This window comes from Microcebus murinus, chromosome 17, assembly GCF_040939455.1.
Source record: "Microcebus murinus isolate Inina chromosome 17, M.murinus_Inina_mat1.0, whole genome shotgun sequence".
In the NCBI taxonomy this organism is placed as follows: Eukaryota; Metazoa; Chordata; class Mammalia; order Primates; family Cheirogaleidae; genus Microcebus; species Microcebus murinus.
Genome location: NC_134120.1, coordinates 49,720,715 through 49,746,706, shown reverse-complemented (window position 1 = coordinate 49,746,706; position 25,992 = coordinate 49,720,715). Strand labels below are relative to the sequence as shown.

The following is a 25,992-nucleotide window of genomic DNA, read 5'->3' as shown; positions in this document are numbered from 1 at the left end:
ATTCATGAGGGCAGAGCCCTCAGGACTTAATCACCTCCCAAAGGCCATACCTCTTAAGACTGTTGCTTTGGAGATTGTGTTTCAACATGAATTTTGGAGGAGACACCACCATCTAAACCACAGCAATATTCACATACCTGGTTCCCTCTGTTTCCAGCTCATGGGAAGCAAGGTTATTTTTGAAGATGGGGCAACAGGGGTTGAGTTGCTAGGGCATAAGAGTCAGAAAATGAGAGTCAGAGAGAGGTAAACAACCACATCACAAAGGACCAATGGGCAGCAGTGGCAGATTGGTCAAGTTTGGAGACCGTAGGTTCATAGTGGCATCAAACCGCACGGCTAAGCACTATTTGAAAAACAGGGCGGAAATAGAGCTCTGCACCCCAGCGAGGTTTATCTGGTATACTCTTTGTGCCTGAAGATGGACCTTGTTTTACAGTAGAAGCTGCCATTCATAGATGGTTTTGACCCTTCATTTTGCAATGAGTCTGTTTTCTGAGCAAGGTGCTGATTGGGTGGTCTAGTGTCCAGTAGGCCTTATCTCTTCTGTGTGTCTTTGTCACTCAGCAGCCCATTGGCCACTATTCTAGCTCTCACAGTTGGGGAAAACTGTGCTAGATTATACAGAGAAGCACTAAAATCTGAGCCTCTGAAAAAGTGTTATGGATTCTTTATACATAAAGACAAAATCAATTTGTTACCACTCAGTGACATGTGTGAAAATCTGCCTGAATGAAAGCCACCAAAAAAGGGGGGGCATTCAATCAATCCACACTACTGGGGAGAGAGGCTTGAGTGTGAAGACCCATGGGGGAAACAATGTCCTTTTTGGGATCGTGCCCCCTTTCAGGTAAATGCCCAAGAACTAAAGACTGTAGGTAGGATATGATTATAATTCCTGCTACGTTCTCACAATCTGCACATATTATTTCATTAAATAATCAGCAGCACTATGAAGATAGTATTACCATTTGACAGATAAAGAAAAAAGAATCTGAGACTCTGACAAACTCTCCCAAGTTCAGCCCCTGATAACTGGTGAGCTGACGCCCACACTCCTGTCCACACACAGGCCTCACTGTACTGTGGCTCGCTATATTGCCCTTCACAGATACTATGTTTTTTACAAATTGGAGGTTTGTGGCAACCCTGAGTTGATCCAGTCTGTTGGTGCCATTCTTCCCACAGCATGTGCTCACTTTTGTGAGCAAAATGTGTCACATTTTGCTAATACTCACAATATTTTAAACATTTTCATCATTACTTTATCTGTTATGGTGATCTGTGATCAGTGATCTTTGATGTTACTACTGTAATTGTTTTGAGGTACCACGAACCACTCCCATAAAATACAACGAACTTAATAAATGTTGTATGCGTTCTCCATCTCTCTCCCTCTTCTGTGACCTCCCTATTGCCTAAGACAAGACAATATTGCAATTAGGCCAGTTAATAACTCTACTATGTCTTCTAAGTGTTCAAGTGAAAGGAAGAGCCCCACGTCTCTCACTTTAAATCAAAAGCCAGAAATGATTTAAGTTTGGTGAAGAAGGCATGTTGAAAGCCAAGAAAGGTTGGAAGGTAGGCCTCTTGTGCAAAACAATTAGCCAGGTTGTGAACACAAAGGAAAACTACTTGCAGTTAAAAAGTGCTGCCCCAGTGAACACCTGAATGACAAGAAAATGAAACAGCCTTTTCTTTCTCCATATTGCTGATATGGAGAAAGTTTGAGTGGTCTGGGTAGAAAAACCAAACCGGCCACAACATTCGCTTAAGCAAAAGCCTAATCCAGAGCAAGGCCCTAACTCTATTCAATTCTATGAAGGCTGAGAGAGGTGAGGAAGCGGCAGAAGAGAAGTTGGAAGCTAGCAGAGGTTGGTTCATGAGGTTTAAGGAAAGAAGCCATGACCACAACATAAAAGTGCAGGGTGAAGCCCAAGTGCTGATGGAGAAGCTGCAGCCAGTCATCCAAAGATCTAGCTAAGATCATGGATGAAAGTGGCTATGCTAAACAACAGATTTTCCATAAAGACAAAACATCCTTCTAATTAGAAGATGCCATCTAGGTCTTTCAAAACTAGAGAGGAGGAGTCAATGCCTAACTTCAAAGCTCCAACAGACAGGCTAACTCTCTTGTTAGAGGTTAATCCAGCTGGTGACTTTAAGTTGAAGCCAGTGCTCACTTACCATTCTGAAAACTCTAAGGCCTTTAAGAATTGTGCTAAATATACTCTGCCTGTGTTCTATAAATGGAACAACAGAGCCTAGATGACAGTACATCTACTTATATGTGGTTTACTGAATTTTTTTTTTTTTTTTGAGACAGAGTCTTGCTTTCTTGCCTAGGCTAGAGTGAGTGCCGTGGCATCAGCCTAGCTCACAGCAACCTTAAACTCCTGGGCTCAAGCAATCCTCCTGCCTCAGCCTCCGGAGTAGCTGGGACTACAGGGACGAGCCACCATGCCCGGCTGATTTATATATATATATATTAGTTGGCCAATTAATTTCTTTCTATTTTTATGGTAGAGATGGGGTCTCGCTCAGGCTGGTTTTGAACTCCTGACCTTGAGCAATCCGCCCGCCTCGGCCTCCCAGAGTGCTAGGATTACAGGCATGAGCCACCGCGCCCGGCCATTTACTGAATATTTTAAACCCACTGTTGAAACCTACTACTTAGAAAAAAATCCCTTTTGAAATATTCCTGCTCATTGACAATGCACCTGATCACCCAAGAGCCCTGATGGAGATGTACAAGAAGATTAGTGTTGTTTTTGTGCCTGCTAACACAACATCCATTCTGCAGCTCATGGATCAAAGAGTGATTTTGGCTTTCAGGTCTTATAATTTAAGAAATATATTTCATAAGGCTGTAGCTGTCATAGAGAGTGATTCCTCTGATGGATCTGGGCAAAGTCACTTGAAAACCTCTGGAAAGGATTCCCCATTCTAAATGCCATTACAAACATTTGTGACTCATGGGAGGAGGTCAAAATACCAATATGAACAGGAGTTTGGATGAAGTTGATTCCAACCCTCTTGGATGACTTTGAATGGTTCCAGACTTCACTGGAGGAAGTAATTGCAGATGTGGTAGAAACAGCAAGAGAACTTGAGTAAGAAGTGGAGCCTAAAGATGTGACTGAATTGCTGCAATCTCAGGAGGAGATTTGAATGGATGAGGAGTTGCTTCTTATGGATGAGCAAAGAAAGTGGTTTCCTGAGATGGAATCTACTCCTGGTGAAGATGCTGTGATCATTGTTGAAATGACAAGAAAGGATTTAGAATATCACATCAACTTAATTGATACAGCAGCAGCAGCAGCAGAGTTTGAGAGACTGACTCCAATTTTGAAAGAAGTGCTACTGTGGGTAGAATGCTATCAAACAGCATGGCATGATACAGAGAAATCTTTCGTGAAAGGAAAAGTCATTCGATGCAGCAAACTTCATTGTTGTCTTATTTTTTTAATTGCCACAGCCACCCCAGCCTTCAGCAACCACCACCCTGATCAGTCAGCAACCATCAACACAGAGGCAAGACCCTCCACCTGCAAAGAGATTACTACTCACTGAAGGCTTAGATGATAGCATTTTTTTAGCAATAAAGTATTATTGAAAGATATGTACATTTTTTAGACATAATGCTATTTCATACTTAAAATGTAAACATAACTTTTATATACACTAAGAAGCAAAAAAAAAAAAATCATGTGACTCACTTATTGTGATATTCACTTTTCTGCAGTGATCTGGAACCAAACCTGCAACAGCTCCGAGGTATGCCTGTATCACGCAGAGAGAAAGTGAGACTGAAATGAAGCATGCTAGGTGAATGACAGTGCAGGTGGCAGAGAAATGTGAAGAGCTCTGCCGAGCCCGTCCACTGTAGTGACCCTCATCACTGTGGGGCAGCCAGGGGTACCCCACTGCAATGACATGTCGTGTCCAGGTTTCAGGGAATACAGTGAGAGTGTAGGAAATATGTTTATTCTTCTCTGTTTCTGAGGCCTTAAAGTAAGGTCTGATGATTATGGAGTTGGGCGTAGCATATAAGAATTAGAAGTAGTCAAAGAAACTAACACTTATGCATTTTTAATTCTAGAGACCTAACTCATGAATATGAAAAGATACTTATATAAATTAAGCTTAGGGATTTGAAATCCTGACTTTTTTTTTTTGAGGCAGAGTCTCACTCTATCGCCCAGCTAGAGTGCAGTGGTATGATCATAGTTCACTGCAACCTCAAACTCCTGGGCTCAAGTAATCTCCCTGCCTCGGCCTCCTGAGTTGGGACTACAGGCTCTCCCCACCATGCCCGGGTGGTTTTTTTGTTGTTTTTTTTTTGAGACAGAGTCTCACTTTGTTGCCCAGGCTAGAGTGAGTGCCATGGCGTCAGCCTAGCTCACAGCAACCTCAAACTCCTGGGCTCAAGCAATCCTTCTGCCTCAGCCTCCCAAGTAGCTGGGACTACAGGCATGCGCCACCATGCCCGGCTAATTTTTTTTTTCTATATATATTAGTTGGCCAATTAATTTCTTTCTACTTATAGTAGAGACGGGGTCTCGCTCAGGCTGGTTTCGAACTCCTGACCCTGAGCAATCCACCTGCCTCAGCCTCCCAGAGTGCTAGGATTACAGGCGTGAGCCACCGCGCCCGGCTAGTTTTTTAATTTTTTTTTGTAGAGATGGGGCCTCACTCTCAGTCACGCTGGTTTCAAACTCCTAAACTCAAGCGATCTTCCTGCCACAGGCTCCCAGAGTGCTAGGATTACAGGCCTGAGCCACTCACTGCTTCAGGCCTCCCAAAAGTCAGGCGTATCCCCCAAAGGAGATGCCCTTTGTCTTACCTGCTATCCCCAGCACAGGGAAACTCCTTGCAGCTTTGTCATAGATAAACTGGTAGGGTGGAAAGAAATTGTTCCTTACCTTCCCCTGTGTCCCTTATACTACCTCCTTATCCAAAATAAAAATATTCCCCACAGTGGCCAGTGGGGAAGAGGAGCCATGCTCTTTTCTGAATGTCTGGGTCCTTGATTGAATGTAGTCAGGGGATTTCAAATCATAGTTTGAGTAAAAGGTCCTCTTCCCTCAGCCAAAATAGTCTTTCTATGCTTCTCATCATGATGTATAATCTTTAAAAGAAAAAACAGAACTTGAAACTTACACCCACCAACTCTTTTTTTTTACCCCTGCTTCCTCTGTTCTTTTCAAGATTGAAATTGCCTTGTGCGCCCAGCACTTCGCTCCCCTTCCTGACATGGAACAGTGGTCAGGCCTGGTAGATTCTTGATTCCCACATTGACTCGGTACAGCCCTTACTCCCATCCATTGGCACTGGCTAGAAAGTGTTGATGAAGACATAGAAGCAGAAGTAGAATGGTGGGTGCCGGGGCCTGGGGAGAGGCAGGAAATGGGAGTTGCCGTTCAGTGGATCTAAAGTTTCAGTTATGCAAGACGAATACTTTCTAGAAATCTGCTGGGCAATATTGTGCCTATGTTAATACTGTATTGTGCACTTGAAAAATTGTTAAGAGGGTAGATTTCATGTTAAGTATTCTTACCACAGTTAAAAAAAAAAAAAAATCACACTAAGATGGCTTTCACGTAAGTGGATTCAGACCCAGTGTTCAGAAAGGGCAGAAAGAAGAGAGCCCAGCTAGACTGAGAAGACAGGGACTGGCCACAGGAGGGGTCCCAGGGAGGGCACTTCAGAGTTTGAGCCCATATTTTCCCAAATGAAAGGAAGTTGTCCACCCTGCCTCACAGGGGCCTGTGAGGATCTGATGAGTGTTTGAGAGTGTTTCGAAATACAAAATAATGTGAGTAAGCACATTTGCACAAAGCCCTTCCGAAGCTCTTCCTGGCTTTATGTGGTTAGTTAACCCAGGCCTGTCCTCTGTGTGGTGGTTCTCCTTAAGCACTTGTTGTGGAATGAGGGGTTTAGAATCATAAATGGGGGAATTTATAAAGAGGTGCCCACTTCTTAAATAGGAGCTTTATTCAGTGGCGTTTTTGTTTTATTCTGTACTTGCATCAAGGGACAGATTAACAGTGAAGCTGGGTGGAAAAGGAGAGGGAGGAAGGGGCCTATAAACCTCCCTGTCAGGTGCCTATAAGGTGTCTGGGAGACTAGATTTACTTACGTGAAGAGGGTCGTACAGCAAAACCAGGCGTATTTTCTGATTAAGTATTACACAAATAGATGGTGTGAGTCATGGTTAAATGGCACGCCAAGGGATACAGCAGAGATGATTATTCTGGAAGATGCACTGAATGTGCCCTAAGGGAGGTGGATGGTAAAAATTGTTAATTACATTTGGGTTGAACAATCTGGAAAGACTACATGGACCAGAGTGTGAAGGAGACCAGCTCGACATCAACCGAGCCTTGAAACCTCTATTCTAACTTCCAGAGAGAATCTGCTGCCTGAAGCCATGAGGAAGTCTATTCATGGGATGGCCTCAATCTACTGCTCTTTCTGTGACATTCGAAAAGGCCCTTTGCTGTCACCTTCCCAGGACCTTAATGAACTCAGTGATGGGACTAGAATACTCATTCCCTACTGCAGTGACTTCCTCTAGACAGGAGTGGAGAACATATACTTTATCTGTAGGGCTACATTTCATTGGAGAGAGAGAAAAAAGAAAAAGAAAAGAAAAGAAATTCAGAAGCAAATCTGAAAAAAAATCAATATTTGTTCCTTTGAGGGAAGTACATAAGGAATGTTTACTATATGACCTTTTGTACTTTCATGTATTTTCATTTTTTTCTGAATTAAAAAGAGTGGCATTATCAAATAGTGACTACTAAAACAAACTGAGCCAATTTTCATACTGCAACTGAAACCACACCAAACCATGTCTGTTGTTTGTTTTCCATTTCTTAGGAGAGACACCAAGAACATGCAATGTTCTCTAACCACCATTTAAGGAATTCACTACCTCTTTAATTGCTCAACCATGCTCAGCTCCTTCTGCGCTGATACAAGTAATCTAGCAAATCCCAAACATTCTGTCTGTGCTTGTTTGCTTCCTATCAGTTTCTCCCATTTCCTCCCACCAGGATGCAAGCTCCACAGGTCAGGGACTTTGCTTTGCGTATCGCTTTATCATATCCATCTAACATAATGCCTGGCACATAATGTGTCCTTAATGAATATTTGCTGAAGGAATGAATGAGTTCCCAGAACGCACATGAAGTGTCCTTGCTCCCTGAAAACGACGGCGGAAGGGATGCCTTGCCTGCCAACTTCCCAGTAGGGCCCATGAGTCTGTGCGGTCTCCTCTAGCTTTTTTGTCCTTGGCTTTGAGGGCCAGACCGCCTCCCACAAAGTTAACTGCCACCATGCTACAGTAAAATAGTGAAATTCAAGACTAACCCTGGAAAGGTGAACTATATCTAGGCCCTATCTAGAGCCTTCTATACCAGGTTGGGCTGTTTTCTATGTGTGGAAAAGCTCACAGTTGCAGCCTACTATTATATATAGTATATATATAATATATATTATATATATATCAGGAACACAAGACCATTTTTGGAGGTAAGAGATAATATAGTACCTTAGTGGGTGATGGTTGATAATCATATATATATATATATATATATATATATATATCCTGAATGGGTGCAATTTTCATATATCCATTATACCTCAATAAAGCTTTTTAAAAAAAGTTATGTTTCTAGAACAATCAAACTGTGTGGTATTAGTGGAAAGATTAACTATATAGGCCTTTTCCAGAACTTTCTAAAGCCAGCTTAGGCTGTTTTATATGTGTGGGGAAAAGCCCACAGTTGCAGCCTATATATTTCATTTACTATTTCTTCCTTATCCTTTTTTACCTAGCTTTCCTGAAAGAAATACAGTCATTCCTTGGTATATTGCGGGGTTGATGCCAAGAACCCTCACCCCCCTAAAGATATGAAAGTTTACAGATGCTCAAGTCCCTGATATAAGATGGTGTAGTATTTTCATATAACCCATGCACATCATCCCATATACTTTCAACCATCTCTAGGTGATTTATACTACCTAACACAATGTAAATGCTATGTAAATAGTTGTTATCCTGTATTGTCTAGGGAATAATGACAAGAAAAAAAGTCTTTACATGTTCAGTGCAGACACAACCTTCTTTCTGGCCTCCAATATTTTTGATCCATCATTGGTTAAATCCACAGATGTGGAACCATGGATACAGAGGGCCAACAGTATTTTTCTTTCCATCCTGCTAAAGGTTGGTATGGAGCATTTTAGAGTAGTTTCGAAATGACATCAAGAAGCTTCTTTCCTCTTTATCTCATTTTTTTTTTACCAACTTTCAGCCTTTTTTCTTTCTACTTTTTACTTCTTCTGGTGTTTGCCACTTATTGTTTATTAATTTTGTTCTTCCCCAAGGCATGTATAATGAATACAAAATTTACTTCCAGGAGAAAAAATTTATCTCATACACCAAGTGAGTGTCTAATGGAAAAACGAAACAAAGAAATTCCATGAAAACTTATTTTGTAAAATTAAAATGAGTTTTTAGTTCTCTAGAAAAGAAAGTGTGGAGGGCAAGGAAATGTGAGTTGTCATCTGCTTGTCCCAAGGCCTCCTGTTTCAGGTGGCACCCTAGGCCTGAGTGGTCATCTCCCCACACTGGGCCTAGGAAATACCACCTCCTGGACATGGGAAATGCCAGTCCTGGAGCCAGTAGGGAATTTCCATGCAAGGAATGTGACGGCAACGCCTGGGAAATGGAAGGGCTACAGCTCCACCCCAGAGATTTTGCTAGGGCTCTTGCCAGACCATGCTGAATAAAGAAAGGTGTCCATTGTTTTACTCTCTACCGTGTTTCCCCGAAAATAAGACAGGGTCTTATATTTATTTTTCCTCAAGAAGACACCCTAGGGTTTATTTTCAGGGGATGTGTTATTTTTTTTTAAGTATGGTACAACAATCTACATTTATTCAAATACAGTTAAGTCGTCTTCTTCTGGAACATCATCATAACTCTCCAAACCCCGAATTCCATCCTGAATTTCTTGCAACTCCTATTTCCTTTAGGAGCATTGGCCCCAGTCTCTCATGTAGAGCAATAGAGCTCTCATGGGGCAGACGAGAAGGGCTGCTCATCTTCTTTACCGCTCCGAGACGAAATGCATGGGTTGTGCAGATACGCTCCATAGCCGTGCCCATCACTAAGTCTTATTTTTGGGGTAGGGCTTATATTGTGCAAATGCTTAGAAATCCTGCTGGGGCTTATTTTATGAGTAGGTCTTATTTTCGGGGAAATACGGTAGGCGATATCTGAGCTAGCCTGTACCTATGTGGCTGTGTGGTGCTTGATTGCTTAGAGCAGCGCTTTCTCCTCATTGGAGAATCCCCCTCCTGCTCAGCTGCTCTTACTCTGGTGGTCTGTTACACAGCTCGGGTGAGTTTCTAGGCGGGTGAGTTTCTAGGCGTATCAAAATAGCTGCAGTCTCTATAATAGTTCCCAGGAGCTATGGAATCCCAACCAGCAAAAGAGACCGAGGTACCCTAGTTCTAAGCTCCCAGGATTCATTCTGAGATTCGCTGATCTCACACCCCTACCCTTCAGCAAGATAATTCAGAGAGGTTTCCCCAAACCTCAGAGTTTGCCTAAAACCCCTTGTTCACTTAGGAAGTGCCTAGTCCATAGAACTTCTCAGATCTGGGACAGGTCGCCCAGACGGCATACCTGGCCCAGGAGACCAGGATGTCCAGTCATCTTTTTTTTTTTTTTTTTTAATTTTTTTTTTATTTTGGCATATTATGGTGTAACAGATTTTAAGGTTTCAATAAATGCCCATTTCCCCCCTCCCCCCAAAAGTCTGAGTCTCCATCATGACCACCCCCCAGATGGTGCACATCTCACTCATTATGTATGTATATACCCACCCCCCTCCCCCCTCCCACCTGCCCAATACCCTATTACTGTAGTACCTATGTGTCCACTTAGGTGCTACTCAGTTAATACCAGTTTTCTGGAGAATATATCTGGTGCTTGTTTTTCCATTCTTGGGATACTTCACTTAGTAGTATGGGTTCCAGCTCTAACCAGGAAAATATAAGATGTGCTATATCACCATTGTTTCTTAGAGCTGAATAGTACTCCATGGTATACATATACCACATTTTATTAATCCATTCTTGGATTGATGGGCACTTGGGCTGTTTCCACAGCCTTGCAATTATGAATTGTGCTGCTATAAACATTCAGTCATCTTTAAATAATCCAGACTTCGGCTTTTTCTCTCTTCTCTTATGGCTATAACAAGTGTGCCCAAAGTGCTCACAGTTACATTGTGTGGGAACGCAGAAATACCTGAGTAGCGCCTAGGGACCACGTGCATCCTAAACCATCGTCTAGCCTGGCAGTTATAAACAAACGGAGTCCCAAATTACTAGAACACCCAGGGCCAGAATGAAGTTCCTTTTTCTTTTGTTTCCTTCTCCTTAGACTTCGTGTGGAATGAGGTCGAGAAAGGGAAGCCTTATTCTGCTCTGGAGTCTCTGGCTCTGTGAATTCAGAACAGCGAGGTTGCTTAACTCCTTCCTATACTGCCTCTCCCCGTGAACATTTCTAAACCGGGCAAGTGCTCTTCTGAGTTCTGCTCTACTTTGCAATGCCAGAGCCTTGTCCCCATCCGGCCCCACGAGGAGGGCGTGCAGAGAACTGCCCGGTGGGTGGCAGGGCTCCAGTGGGGCAGGGGCAGCTCGGGGACAGCACAGAGCCTGGCAGCCGGCAGGGGTAAGGCGCTGGCCTTAGACTGCAGAAGGCAAGAGATAGCATGAGAAGGCAAGGCATGCGCCCAGCGAGTAGGAGATTAAACCTATGCTAACAACACTGGGCCGCAGGGTGTAAAAGCTGGGACGGTGCTGGCGTCCCCTAGGCAACAGGCTGAACATGCTCACTCCTTAGAAAAATCTTTCAAGCCACTGTGGCTCTTTCCTGACTGTACCAGTTGCTGAGCTCTGGAAAAATAATGAAGGCTGTAGATGGGGTGTGGTGAGTGCCAAGAGAGTCCCCCTCCAAGTTAGGGGTTGCTTTTCTTGTGTTTGGGTACGATTAGAAAAACAAGCCAGCAGACCATGATTGCTGACTCCTTCAATCTAGAACTACACTGGTAAACACTTGAAATTCATCTTTGAGGTAAAAAGAGGTTAAAAAAAAAATCCTGAAAAAACTATTTGCCTTTTCTCTTGGTAACATCCAGTTCTGTGCTGGAAAACTCCATTACTCCCAAGAAAGATGCATGGTGAGCCTGTGTTTTCCTGAGTTGATTTTGTACTTTAGCCTAGGCGCCTCTGACAGTAGCGCAGTCATCAGGCTGTCCGGGTGGGTGTGAGCGCCTGAGCGGGTGTGCTGTTCTCCCTAGTGGTTACAGCATGACTTCCTCTTTGCTTTACCAGACTAAATCTCAGCTGTGAGGCATAATGTGTAAACTTCTTGTTTGTTTGCTCTTTTCAGTTCTAGGGAAAATCCGAACCGCAGTGGGCAGTGCCCAACTTCTCATGGCCCAGAAATTCTACCAGTTCAGAGAACTGTGTGAAGAAAACCTGGTAGGTAACATTTCCCTTCACTACAATGTGCCTGTTTAATGCCCTGAGAAGAACGTGTCTTCGAGACTGGCCCAACTAAAGTAAAACTGATTTTGAACCCAACTCAAGGCCCATGGAAGTCTCTTACCTGGAATAGAAAGTTTTCCAACGAAATCTTATTTCCTGCTTTGCTTAAAATTAAAATATTTATTTTACACTTAAATTGTCTTAGAAGAAAAAACCCAATCAAGTTAAAACTCTGTTTCCTGCTTTTTTGTAAATGAAAAAATTTCCATTTTCCTGGTTTTCACATGACATCTCTGATTTCATTATTCTTACAAAAATATGAAGCAGCCTGACTGATATTTCCAAAATGATATTGCCAAAAAACTCATTTTGGACAGTGGTTTTCTTTCTAAAATAGCAGTCAATGGCTATTTCCTCATCAGAATTCTCAGTTTTAACCCAAGTGCCAGAGATCTAGGGAATCACAAAGTGTAGATTTTATCTCCTTGAGGCAAATGAAGAATCCATCCTCCTTAGACATACAAAAATAAAATAACAAAAGCATCACTACTAACAGCAGCATTTTAAAAACCGACTGCAAAATAAAAGGGCAAGAGCTTCCTCACATATGCCTTTTTCTTAAAAAAATTTCTACTATCTCTACAATTGTAATTCATAAGAATAGTTTTTATTGCTCAATTGTTGGTCATGCTAGATCTAAAACAAAAAAAAATGAAAATCAGCGTGTTTATCTTGTAGAAAGTGAAAACATAATTATTTGCAATCAAAATCACCCAAAATACAATTTTAGAGGATTTTTTTCTTTTTTTTACATCCCCCAACAATTGACAGGCATGATTTTAGAATTTGAACTACTTCTTCTTATTAACAAGGACAAATACAGATGGAAAGAGATTTATTTAGACAAAGATCAACCAAGAGAAAATATAAAGCATGGAAAAGTTGATGCTTTCCATCTCTCTTCTGGTTTTTCCTTTTTTTTTTTTTTTTTTTTTGACAGAGTCTTGCTTTGTTGCCCAGACTAGAGTGAGTGTCCTGACATCAGCCTATCTCATAGCAACCTCAATCTCCTGGGCTCAAGCAATCCTGCTGCCTCAGCCTCCCAAGTAGCTGGGACTACAGGCATGTGCCACCATGCCTGGCTAATTTTTTCTATATATATATATTAGTTGGCCAATTAATTTCTTTCTATTTATAGTAGAGACGGGGGTCTCACTCTTGCTCAGGCTGGTTTCGAACTCCTGACCTTGAGCAATCCACCCGCCTCAGCCTCCCAGAGAGCTAGGATTACAGGCGTGAGCCACCGTGCCCGGCTTCTTCTGGCTTTTCTTTTTGAAACCTCCCTCTAAGGTTGGCCCCCTCCAACACACGCACCCACCCACACAAACACACACACACACACACACACACATACACACATCTATAGTTTGCTCTCTCTTCTTGCAGCAAAAATAACCTGACCCTTCTTTTCCCTTTTTAGAAATCTATTCTGGATTATGAGATAATTTATATTAGTAAATATATTGATAAGTGCAATTCCACAAATATTTTACTGAGCTTCAGCTATGTGCCAGGTATACAGAATTCCTGCTAATTTGCAAACCTGCTAATGTGTCACATGATTCTTCGTTCTTTAACACATTAACTGCTATGTGAGTTGTATTTAACTCATGCTGGTTTTGGGTCCGAGGCCTCGTGAAGTATGTGTAGCTCACAAATCTCTTCATCTTAGGAGCTACATGAACTGTTTTTGAAGTTGTATGTAAATCGTGCACAGAAAACAATAAAAAATAACAAATTTTTCATTAAATTAGAAAAAATTGTTTTGTTTTCGAAATTTTTATTCTATTTTCATAATAAAAACACTGTGACCCTAAAGAAAAACATTTTTTTTTCTAGTGTGGCAGTCAATGAGTTAAATGTAAGAAAGCTCATAGCCAGATTGCCCAGCTGGCCAATAGATAAGTGAGGAAGTCAGCACGTACATACTGCAGGGAAAAAAATACCACACCTTTGTTAAAAGAACTATATAATGAACAGTATATTATTAAGTAGAACATAAGCACCGTACAGATTTTTAAAGATGAAATTGCAGACAAAATTTTTTGAAAAATGTGCAGGTTTCTAGGAAATGTTAACCTTATTAAAGCCAGCTTTTAACGTTTCCTAGTTCTTGATGGGCTCACATTCCTTGGCCACTAGAGGAACTTCGGTGGTAAAATATGAGAAGCACTGTTAGAGGTAGACTGAGGCACACTGGGGGAGGAAGGCCATAATTCTGGTCAAACCTGGCCCCACACAAAAGGTCCAGAGCCCACTATGTGCCTGACACCATGCCAAGGGCTTTTTACTTTCAGATCTGGTCAAACTCTCAAAGCTAACATATGGATTTGATAGTGACGTTATTTTTATTTTATGCAGATAAGGAAAATGGGCGGGAAAAGCTAAGAAACTTGTCGAGGGGTCCCATCGTGAAAGGCAGAGCCAAGATTCAAATCCCAGTCTCTTTGACATCCATCCGGGCAAATCTCACCCAGGGTTTGAGTTCGTGCCTCATCCCCTGGAGCCGGGTCGGTTCCACCCGCTTTGCAGCTGGAAGCACGGCGGCCTGGTGGTGGCGCTGCTTAGGGCCACCGCTGCAGAAAAGTGGCACCATGATTGGTCAGAATCAGATCCCACCCTCCTGTTTCGAGTTCCTACTCTGAGGAGGAGAAAAATCATAGCTTTTTATTTTGAAAGCACACATTTTTCCAAGCTAGACTGTCAGGCTTAGAATGAATGCATAGAAGTGGGCCTTTTTCAACATAAGTAAACCGAGGAACCCAGCCCTCCTCTGCCCGCCACTCTCCCCGCCACCTCTGGTCCCCAGGATGGCCTGGTTTACATTAAGAATCAAGCTGTCACTCCCAGTGCGCAGATATGGCTAAGCCTGAGCTCTTTCTCTCTTTCCCATCTACCTTCTTGACAATGTGGGGGCAAAGAGATTCTTCATGAGAAGGGAACAAATTGCCCATGATACAGAGTTGAGTAAATTTAAGAAAACCATACGATGTACTCACACTAACTCTCTGGGCCCTCTGAACTATCTTTTCATATCTTGTGGCACTGAAACAATTTAGCCAATAGGGCTGGTGACCTTAAGACTTCATTGAATTTCTAAAAATGACCAGTTTAGTTTTTAGCTACCAATGAAATAAAGCCAAATATATTGTGAGATCATGAAATTCTATTTGAGAGGCACTTTGTCAAAACTATTATCTGTTTATTCTGACTAGATATTGAGAAACATTTCTTTTTAGTTTACTAAATCAAAATACTACTGAGAAACCCTTTCTTTAATTCAGGCGTTATTAGATGTTAATACTGAATCAAGCACTTATAAACTTTAAGATTTATTTCTTCTAATGACCTTCAGAACTGTGGGTAGTTTTGGAACTATAAATTTATAAGTACATCTTTATTTATATTTATTTAGAGCCAGGACAATAATACTAGTCCATTCAAGGACTTAAAAGTTTTTTCCAACCTATTAATTTTGACCTTGCACTTTCGACCTTACACTTTCTGAAATTCTGATAATATCATTTTTTATTAGCAGTTAGTTTTAAAAGTACACACTGGCCTCACATTTTTGTGTGACATGAGGTTTCACAATATATCCAGTTACCTGAAATACCAAGAGGTAACCAAAACAGACACTGGCTAGAAGCTTTTGATATACAAAGTCTCCCACCTAACCATGAATGCCTTTAGCTACTGTTGCAGGTCATGATTAACAAAAAGCATGACACCTTCAGTCTTTGAATTGTGGTTTTTCTTAGATCATATAAATTAACGGCATACTTTCTATTGTCAGGGATATGTGGGTGAGGCAAAGAAAGTCAATCCTTAGCCACTGAAGAATGTATACTATTATCTAGCAAATGGGTCATTATAGACATATATATATGTATGTGTTCTCACATTTGCTATATTATGTTATGTTCAATTTAAAGCTAATTTCATTTTAAAGCTAAAATGATTTTATCAAAGCAGTCACATGATACAATTACTTCCTATATTAGTAACATCTTGATTATTAAACACATAGTAGTTTGAAAATCCAATATTTTATTACTCATCATTTATTTACCCTAGTACTTTATTCAACATGAATATTAAAACTAATCTTATTTTAGATTCCTTATCTGTTCTCTAAATAAATTGTATGGCATGCAGTCAAATATCAACTCTAATAATAACATGCTGTATTTTTTTTCAAATATGGTGTTTAAAATGCATCCTGTAATAGATCACATGTTCTGGGATTTTTCAAATGTTTAGACCTTCCCTCATACCATATTGATAGATGTTATATCACAACAGAAGAGTTTTACAACCTTGACATTTGAGAATCACTGACTCAGATAAATGAGTGTATAAAATTACCATTTGTAGCTTCACTTTTATCTCCTGTCTGAAAACCAAAAGGAACTCATCCTCCTTATGTTATTTGAAATATTTAAAAATGCCTCTTTGGCCTTGTGCTTATTGTCACAAATTGCCTCTAACGCATGAATATTTTTTTTTCTCTTGTACAGAATCCTAATGCTCATCCAAGGCCCACCTCCCAGGATTTGGCCGGGTTTTGGGACATGCTGCAGTTGTCCATAGAAAATATTAGTATGAAATTTGATGAACTTCATCAGTTAAAGGCCAATAATTGGAAACAGATGGATCCCCTTGACAAGAAGGTAGAACAATGTAGATTTTGTATGGTTCATTTAAAAACCTGCACAAACACTGGACAGTCTAAATAGGCTTCGGCATCCAGTACTGCTGTTTACAATGTGAAATGGAGCTGATATCATATTAATTTAATTGTAATGACAATGTTGACATAGTAATCATTTGGGATATCATCTGTAATATGTTTCAGGCATATTTTTAAAGAAAAACCTGTCTTTGTGATGGAAAATGGGAATGTGGCACTTTTTTGTTAATTAAACTTTAAGTTAAACCATTTTAGTCACTGGAAGGAACTGCCTCCATTTTGCTTTTTAAACTAAAATAAATGACATTTTCAGTGCATGAATCCATAGAGCAAGAGTTCAACTTCCTTACAGCCCTAGGATGTGTTTTCAAGAAGAAATAGGAAGCCCTGAAAAATAACTGACTTTGATAATCATTTCATAAATATAGTAATAAAGAAATCATTGTTGTTCAAGTCTAAAAATATACACCATAAAGTTTCACAGTAATTACATAAATGTTGGGATTTTTTTTTTAAAAGGGTTTTGTTTTTGGTTGATTTGCCTTGGGGAATATTGCTCACTGGGGTCCTTATGCAACAGTTTAGAAATAAAGACTTAAATTCTTTTACCTTAATTAATCAATTGTAATTTTCACATCTGATTATGGTGGTTCTCGCAGGCTCACGCAGGTATCCAATGTCCAGCTCCCCAGGCTGGCCTGTCAAGCATGGCTTTTTTAAACCTTTGCTTTTCAATGGCCTCAAATCAAACAGTTCCAAGAGAGTCAATCTCTGAAAATTAGGGATGGCTATTCTTTTGAAGTGCTGGTGTCCCTGTCCTTTTCAGGTCACTCGCCTATCAGGGAACTAACAGCAGTCCAATTCCTTCTGCCGCTGCTCATCATGTTGTCAGGGTTCTTGGAGTCAGTGAGCTCCCAAGAGAAATCCAGTCCCAAGGGACCATCTGTAGGTGGCAGGAGGGTGATGCTCTCATCCCTCTCCCCCATCTCAAGTTCTGTCACCATCAAACTGGGGTTTAGTGTGAAGCTTGAAAGTACCATCGATGTACGTGTGCAGCCTTTCACTTGGAAAGCCAAATGTTTGCACCCAATCTAGTTTTCTTTAATCTATGTTTAAAACAATTTGCTAGATAAGCTTTTTAAAATCAGCCTTATTTTAAGAAAACACTACGGATGTACGTATGCTGGTACTTTAGTTTCTAGAACTGATCTATCTAATTTCTCACTCATTGATTTTTCAAAAAAAATTATTAAAAAATAAAATGTACAAGGAAAAGAAAATGACTAAAAAGTATCCAATATCATACTTTTAAAAATATCCACTGAGTTACCCCACAATGAAGACTTAAAATGTCCAAAAGAAGTGGTGCTAAGAATTGATGTATGATATATTGTAACACAATACATCATTAGATTGATTTTTAAGTTTTTTTTTTTTAATGGACTGTCTATGATCAGACATCATCGCCCCATGAACCTGAAGGAAAAAATGAACAAACACAACGGGAGTTGGTAGAATACTGTTTGCCACTCTGTGCTCTGCTTTCTCTCCTTTAAGCCACACAGACCCCACCTTAAACAGCCAGGGGACAACGCCAGAGTGATAAGTTGGGCTGGGCACTGCCCCTGGCCAGCAAGGAGGAGCTGCTATGCTCAGCATGGTGTTGAGACCAAGAGTGCCCTTTGGAGAATCACTGAAACTATTCATATCACTGGAGATGATATGTTCTCCTTAAAAATAGGAGAATCCATATCTAAGACAATTTTCAAGTTTAGTTTTATGAGAACTGGGGGCATTTTATTTAAAATGAAAACCAGCCATTATATGGATCTTCTCACAGCCCACAAATTCGACCTTCTCTTCCTAAAAATCCTTTGTGGTTTAGATGCCCCTTCTTTCACACTGCAATTTTTTTGTCTATCAAAGGGATGAATGGCTTTTGTTTTTGCAGTGGCATTGAAAATACCTACCCGTTTTACAATTTGCTGTGGATAAGAGGGATAGCCTCTTTAGTCCTGTGTTAATGTTTTGTGGCACAGTTTCTGCCCCTGTGACTGGAATTGCCTTTGGGTCCCCACAGCCATCTCGAGGTCCCTAGCAAGAGTCATCTTGGAACTAACTCCACTCCGGAGCCTGGGAAACACCAGTGTCCTCCCTCTCGGGTGGCCCTGTCCAGTAGATTGCTTGTGTGTTCGTGCGTGTTGTGCAAAAGGGCCTAACTCAGTGTGGCACCAGCAAAGCTAAAGACCACAGTCCTAAGTCCTAACTCTTCTTCCTCATTTGGTTGTTTAGATTTGGGGGGACAAGGGCTGCTGGGTGGGCCGGGGGAGAGGGCGCAGACGTTTTAAATCTCTGAACCAAGTTTGCACCTGAGGACTTGCCTCCTTAGAGGCAAGAGTGCAGAGTTCTAAGATGCTGCTGCCGCTGCTTCCTAGCCCCTCTCTGGCACCAGGAAGAGTCTGGAGTCTCCAGAGAGAACCACACTCAGTGTGCTGGGACCCGCAGCCTTTCAGCAGGGGGGCATTTTAAATACCCACGTCCTTCCCTTGGAGAGACCTAGTTCTGCAACCCAGCCTGACCCTTGGCCTTAAGCTTACCGGGATTTTTTTTTTCCTGCATCTTTTGAATACCCAAGCCAGAATAATGAAGAAAAAAAAAAATATATATATATATACAGTGTGCAGATCAGAACTAACCACCCTTAGGTTAAAAAAAAAAAGTGTTCCAACTACTGACCTATCCCAGTTTTTCCCAAGCTTGTCCTGAGAAGCTGTGTAATGTCCTGAACCTTCTGCTTTGATCAGGAGCGAAGGGCCCCTCCTCCAGTGCCAAAGAAGCCGGCGAAGGGCCCCGCGCCGCTGATCCGGGAGCGCTCGCTGGAGAGCTCGCAGCGCCAGGAGGCCCGCAAGCGCCTGATGGCCGCCAAGCGCGCCGCGTCCGTCCGCCAGAACTCGGCCACCGAGAGCGCCGAGAGCATCGAGATCTACATCCCCGAGGCGCAGACCCGGCTCTGAGCCGCCGCGGCCAAGTACCCGCCCCGCCCGCCCTCCGCCCCCGCCCCCGCCGCCCCGCCGAGCCCGCGCGTCCCCGCGCCGAGGCGCACCGTGGCGGCGCCGTCGTCCGTGTCGCCGGGCCGCCCGCCCCGCCCGCCCCGCAGCCCGGCCCGCCCGGCCGGCTTCCTCGCCGCGCTTCGCCCCAACTCACGCAGAAAAGCAACCCTTTACTTTCTGGGCAGAGCCAAACCCACCCGTGTAGAAATGACACCTTTAGGTCACCCGCCATCCTCAGTTCTCTCGAGCTAGTCTGTTCCTAGAGCTCAGCAATATACAACCATAGGGTATTTCAGAAATCCAGTATCACAGGGTGATCCTTTGGGACTTAACCGTCTTCCACGTGAAAGAAACTAGGGCTCCCTTTATTTCCCCTAAGTGGTTATTCTTTTTAAAAGCAGATGGAGCACTTTATTTCCAACCTCAGAAATCACACCAACTCACCAGAATCAATGAGGTGACAAAGAGAGAGGGGGGACCAAGTCTGGCCTGGGGGCGGGGGACCCGGATGTGTAGCAGGGAAAGGAGGAGCAAACTCAGCGGGTGCCGGGGCACCTGCGCCGCTCACGGCTGCACAAACTGCCTCACTGTTAACTTCATCAATCACAGCTTCAAATGTTTCAATCAGCAGAAGATTGTAAATTCGATCTTTCAGGGAAATCAATCTATTCCGAAAGGCAATAAAATGAAAAAAGGCAAGGCCAAGGAAGCACTGATGGTTTAAGATATAACATAAGGGATTTTTTTTTTGTGCTCTTATCGACAATTTAGACCTGAAATGCTTTATCAACTTTTACTGTACTATGTGTATTATATCGTTGTTGTGGTGGTGGTCGTTACAGGGGACAGTGTTGGTTCTATTAATTTGTTAGTGTCCATCCTGGTGGGCCTAGCCAATGACACACATGTAAGTACACGTCTGCTTATGAGGCGCTGCAAATGGCAGCAAGGCTGTTTTCAGAGAAGAGTGTGGGTTTTCCTACCATCCCTTTGAATGCTACACATCCGTTTATTTTAACCCAAGTCGTTCACATTTCAGATATTTTCTCTCCTTTAGTCTCCTCTCACTACTAGACAGAATCCAATAGTACCTAGCATAGGATTTCTGTCCTATGCCAAATGGATAAAAATGAATCTTCTACCCCAATAGACATGCTGCCTCACTCCCAAGAGCTGTCAGTGTCATCTTGAGGCTCTACATAGTGAGAGAAGAAATTTGACCTGCCAGGGTCAACCACCATAAGGCAAGGAGAAAAGTCATGATTTATAAACAACAAAAGAAATCCAGGCTTTTGGCAGAGATTGTTGATTTACATTTTGAGTCATGATTGATGGGCAGTATGCATTGGTGTCTAGCCGAAGTTGTCTTTAAATGCCCTTACTTGTAGCAGTTTAAACATTTAGAATGTGGCAATCTTAAAGTATCACTGGCATTTTATGTCCAGCTCACACCCTAAAGCATTAGAAATTACCATTGAAAAGTGAGAGACTTTTAAAAACATACATCAAATATGCTTGCACCAGAGAAGCTTTTGTAAAAAATACACTGTCATAGCCAGGTGCTAATTTAATTTTATTTATGAAATTAAGAGAGGTGAGGAGTTCTGGCGACAAATATTTTCACAAACATATTCTAAAACCACTAGAGAATTCGCTACCTCTCAGAGCCATTGATGCTTTGAGCTATCTTTATAAACAGGGCACAAATGTTTACTGCTGTGGTTTACAAGAAAAGGGCTACTAACTTATTTTAAAACCAACCAACCAACTTTTAACTAGGGTGAACAAAGCACCTTGAGTGCTTTGTAAAATTGGAACATACAGAGATTTTGAGCTTCAAGTATTTGCTAGTTTTAAAAAGAATACACCTTTTCTTTACCTTATAGAAGCAATGAAAAGTCACAAGTCACACAAAGTTTGCATTGAGTAAGGCCAACTGCCACTTGGGTAGCCTATGGTCACATTCAGTAGTGAGAATGACTCAGAACTCCCAGATTAACAGGAGGAAGCAGCATTCATTCCAAGATCCATCTTCATAATTACAGCTCCGTGCCCTGAGGTAGAGTTAAGATTTGGATTAAGAAATAGATTTCTAATACGATTCAAGATCATCCTACAATAATTTCTTTGGAAACTGTTTTAGCCCAGGATATTTTAAAGAGAATCAAGAGAAGGCCTATTTATCTTGTCTAAGTGAACGGTATTTGTATATTCATAAGCTATTTTTGGTAAGAATTTTAAATCTTTTAGCTCAACGCCTACAGGGCATCATGACCTTTGCCTTCCTTAAAAACACAGCTTAAATTGTATAAACACTTTATAAAAGCTAATTATTGGTGTTAGAACATGACCCCACACAATGCTGCTTGACCCCTTAAACTGACATTCATGAGCATAACCTTTGTTACATTGTTCTTTTTGATGTAATTTGTAGAAATGTTTTTTAGTTCATAATGGAAAATGTATGTACCCTGAAAAATTACTTATTTTGTTTAACTTTGGTATAAAGGTGTTGGGCATTTTCTTGGGGAGGGAGGGATAACAAAAGAAGTTTGTCTCCCACATCAAAAAACATTCAAAGAAATTAAGTATTTATTATATTTTTTGCAGATGTTTCCATACAATTCACATAACCTTTTTGTAAAGAGAGATGAAGAAATGGATTAAAGATTTTTAATATTTGAAATGGTAAATAGAACTAATTTATTTGTAATATATTTCTGTTATTTATAGATGTTTCCTTAATGTTTGACTGTGCATTACCACTTTAATTTAAGCCTTATCCTTGTGAATTTACCATTTCTTTTTTAAAACATGTCTAGATGCATATTTTAAATAACTGGAATGTAAATCACTAGCATATCCGAGTTCCCAAATGTAATTTTTAAAAATTATTTTGGTTTGGAAAATAAAAACGATTCATTTGAAAGCCTTCAGATGGAGGGGTGGGGAACATTTTTATGGCTTTATGAATTGGAATTTCATAGGCTTATTTACCTAGATTGTGTGTGGACAAAAAAAAAAATTGTAAATAGATGAATGTTTCCCATAATGTAAAAAGAAGAAATTAATAAAATAATTAATGCACTGCTTTCAGGTCTGTGTGTTTTTACTACAGAGTCCTGCTTCTTCCAAAATATACGTAATTGTTTACGAAATAAACGTATTAGGTAGGGGAAGAGCCAAGCGATTCAGAAGTGTGTCATTCTCACTTTCACTGTAACAACGTGTGCTATTCACTGCTCAGCAGGTAGGGAGAGTTTGCTTCCTATTTAAGGGATTTCAATATGAAGACCTAACAAGTCCTTTTATTCTGATACTCACACAAATATGAAGTTTCTGGTCAAGAGCTGGATTTCAGTGAGAATCGGGCATATTTTCTGAAGGAAGTTGTCAGCCTTTCAAATGTGCAAATCTGTGTATATTTCACCCACTTTGATTTCTTTGCCTACATTTCATCCATTTTGTTTCCTCCACAGTTGTCAAGGGGAGGGAAAATCAGAGTACTGCTTGGTGGTTTTCATTCAGTCCTCACAGTAATATACAAACCATGCTCATTGAGGTTTAATGACTTGCCCAGGGTGACACAATTATTAAGGGACAGATTTGAGTCCAGGATCCACGTCTTTATTCTGCTCTGATCTGTTACTTGAAAGTGCCACAACTCAGAAACCGTGTCCCCATTGCTTCCTCCCAATCCTCCCAAGTTCTTGGGCAAACCCGTCCACCTACATACATGCAACAAACTTGGGGACTGGTAAACACACAAGCCACTTTTTCTAATTTTTGCACATAAGTAAGACCTGTGTCCGTCACCAAAATAACACCGTGTACTTTTGAAACTGCTTTGAAAGAAGAATGATTAAGTGACTGAATCCCTGTGAGGTTACAAAGATCTCATTACTTTGGTTCATAAACTGACTATTCGTGTAGTCTAAACTGTGATTATACTTTTTGCCTTTTCACAAATTAATTCTTATATTTCATCCAGCTTCTTTAAATATTTCCACTAATCCCAAAACAAAATGAGGTAGCTTTTTGTATGTAGAAATCTGATTTTCAGTAAAGCAATTTCCCATGTTACAGGGTCTGCCCTCCAAAACAAAAAATAATGTAATTTAGTTTTTTTAATAGAAATCAAGCAAAATTGTTTGCTCTGGACATGACTTTATATCTTTGAGATCCATCCCTTGAGAATATAAATGGATTTTGCTTTAAATAAATGACATATCAAAAAATCAGAGCGTCTGAATGTGTTCATTCTCCAATGCCATTAATACTAAAGGGTGCTGAAAATCTCACTCGGGTTTGCTCAGTAGGCTGTTTGACTTTCAGCTGCTAAGCCAAGATCGAATCAACTGCTTTTGCAAACAGAAACTCTTGGCCCTTTCTGAATACACTCTCTCCGTTCTAACTCATTTACTCCTACAAGTTTATAAAATAGGTCTTAAGTTCCTCTGTAAGTCACTCATCAACTATCATGAAGCAGAGAGAGGACAAATAATGTGCTACTTCCCGTCCTGCACTCTGCTCTGGGCTTCCTGCTGGCCCAGGAAGGAAGCAGCAGAAATTCACAGGAAAGTGAAGGCTGATTCCTGATGCCTGTCTCTTGGTTTAGACAGCCAAGGAAGTATTTGCATAGGTCTTCTTTGTCAACCAGCACAAGCCTGATCTTACAGAAAACGGCTGAAAGCGAGCAAACTGCCCTAAATGCCAAAAGTCAAGCTCTGCCATGTAGCTGAGCGCTCTGCTGCTACTCAGAACACAAATGTTTTTGCTAGTACTGCGATTGCCACTCTTCCCCTTTTTGTCTGTCTGTTTGAAGAAGTAGATGCTAATTTCATCTGGAAATTTGATAGGTGAATCAGTGTTACTAGGGAGCTTCTATTGAGATCTCAAGGAAGAGATTCAATAGAAAAACTCTCTCTTTCACTTTGGAAAAGGGGGAAGTGAAAGCAAATAGAGCCTGAGTGTTTTCTGTTCCATGGGGGAACGTATTCTCCTGGTTGACTCCACAGGAAGACAATAAACAACAATTATAGATCTCTGTAGTCTTAAATCTGATGCCTTTACTGCCTTTGAAGACCAATGCTTTGCAAACTGAAAATATTCCCACATAGCTAGCCCTCTGAGATTTGCACATATAGCCATTAGTTGATGATCAATTCCTTCTCTTTGGGGATTTTGTATCGAATGCCTACCAGCAGTTTCCCTTATGAAAGGTGAGGAGAAACATCTAAGAAGTTAGAAGACACTATAGATGGCCTTATCAAGTATAGTCAAAAGAAACATCTCCCCAGATTAAAATGAAAATATTCTACTAACTAAAAAAGGAGGGTCCATTTTAGAGGGCTTTTTTCTTTTTTTTTTGTCTTGGGGAATAAGCTCTTGCTATGTCATACCTCTGTATGTGACATTTTTAAAAATACCAGATTTCTCACATCATTTCCTTTCTAGAATAAAACCTAATGTACTTGACAACTTTAGCCAATATGATATTTGTTAGTAATTTTCAAGTGCGAGAAGAAGCAAATTGCAAGGGAAGACCTTGAACAAAAGAGAAAAGGGGATAGTTTCAGTAAGTTACCCCGAGATTCCTTTGCTATTTGATTTAATTTAACACATTTTGGGAGCAGCCTCCCCTCCTAACGTGCTCGGGGAAAGAGCCCTGGTGCCTTTGCTGACACTGGCAGCACTTGACCTTTTCTCTCCTATGCAGCCTGGCCCCCTGGCCCCCTGGCCCCCTGGCCGGAGCAGTACCTGGGAGGTCTTGCTGAGCCTGGCACATCCACGCTGAGCTTGGCAAACACGAAAGAGCAACTCAAGGGCCCTGAATTGCTTCTTAACATTAGTCAAGCTAGGTAATGAGTCTGTCTGTCGTGAGTGAAGGGGGAGCCTTTCCCAGGAGCTGGTGCCTGGCGTCGAGTTTTGAGTCGATGCACCAGGGATCCCTTGACTGCCAGGTTGTTTAGAACGAAATTTTACAGAGGGAGTGAAAACTCGATCAATAGTTTGTAACAGTGGGGAGATGTTGGCACAGGAAAATGGGGCTTTCCAAAAACGGAAAGAGAATGCATGTTAAGCAATTTGTAAACAGTGGTGAAGTGGGGAATTATTCAGATAATTCTGGGTAATTCTAGAGGCAAAGATAGAAAGTAAGACATTTTACTAAAGAGGACCTAAGGCGTTTGGGCCTCCGCCTGTTCAGGAGCTGTCGGTGGCCGAATTCCTCATGTTCTCAGGGGCACTTCATTTGAAGATAGGCCCAGGACCAGCTACTCTTTTAGCAAAGGTAACACATTAGAATTGGGTTAAATATTCCACTGAGAAAACTGGGGTTAAATATTTTTTTTATTTTGAGACAGAGTCTCACTCTGTTGCCCAGGCTAGAGTGAGTGCCGTGGCGTCAGCCTAGCTCACAGCAACCTCAAACTCCTGGGCTCAAGCAATCCTCCTGCCTCAGCCTCCCGAGTAGCTGGGACTACAGGCATGTGCCACCAAGACTGGCTAATCTTTTCTATATATATTAGTTGGCCAATTAATTTCTTTTTATTTATAGTAGAGACGGGGGTCTTGCTCTTGCTCAGGCTGGTTTCAAACTCCTGACCTCGAGCA

General features: G+C 41.3%; 1 protein-coding gene across 23 annotated transcripts in view; it reads left to right on the top strand.

Moving 5' to 3' along the window:
- DLGAP1 (DLG associated protein 1) overlaps positions 1-25,628 on the top strand; it is an 882,341-nt gene extending 856,713 nt beyond the window's left edge. For 10 of the 23 annotated variants that reach the window (XM_075993630.1, XM_012745939.3, XM_075993623.1 and 7 more), the window contains 3 exons: positions 11,477-11,568; positions 16,155-16,307; positions 19,132-25,628. In XM_075993630.1, the coding sequence (XP_075849745.1) occupies positions 11,477-11,568; positions 16,155-16,307; positions 19,132-19,341 (455 nt within the window). In that variant the 3' untranslated portion in view covers positions 19,342-25,628. Of the gene's footprint in view, positions 1-11,476; positions 11,569-16,154; positions 16,582-19,131 lie in introns of those variants that run through there. The other 13 variants (XM_020282327.2, XM_012745935.3, XM_012745931.3 and 10 more) reach the window with 3 other exon arrangements.
- The last annotated feature ends 364 nt before the right edge of the window (positions 25,629-25,992 follow it).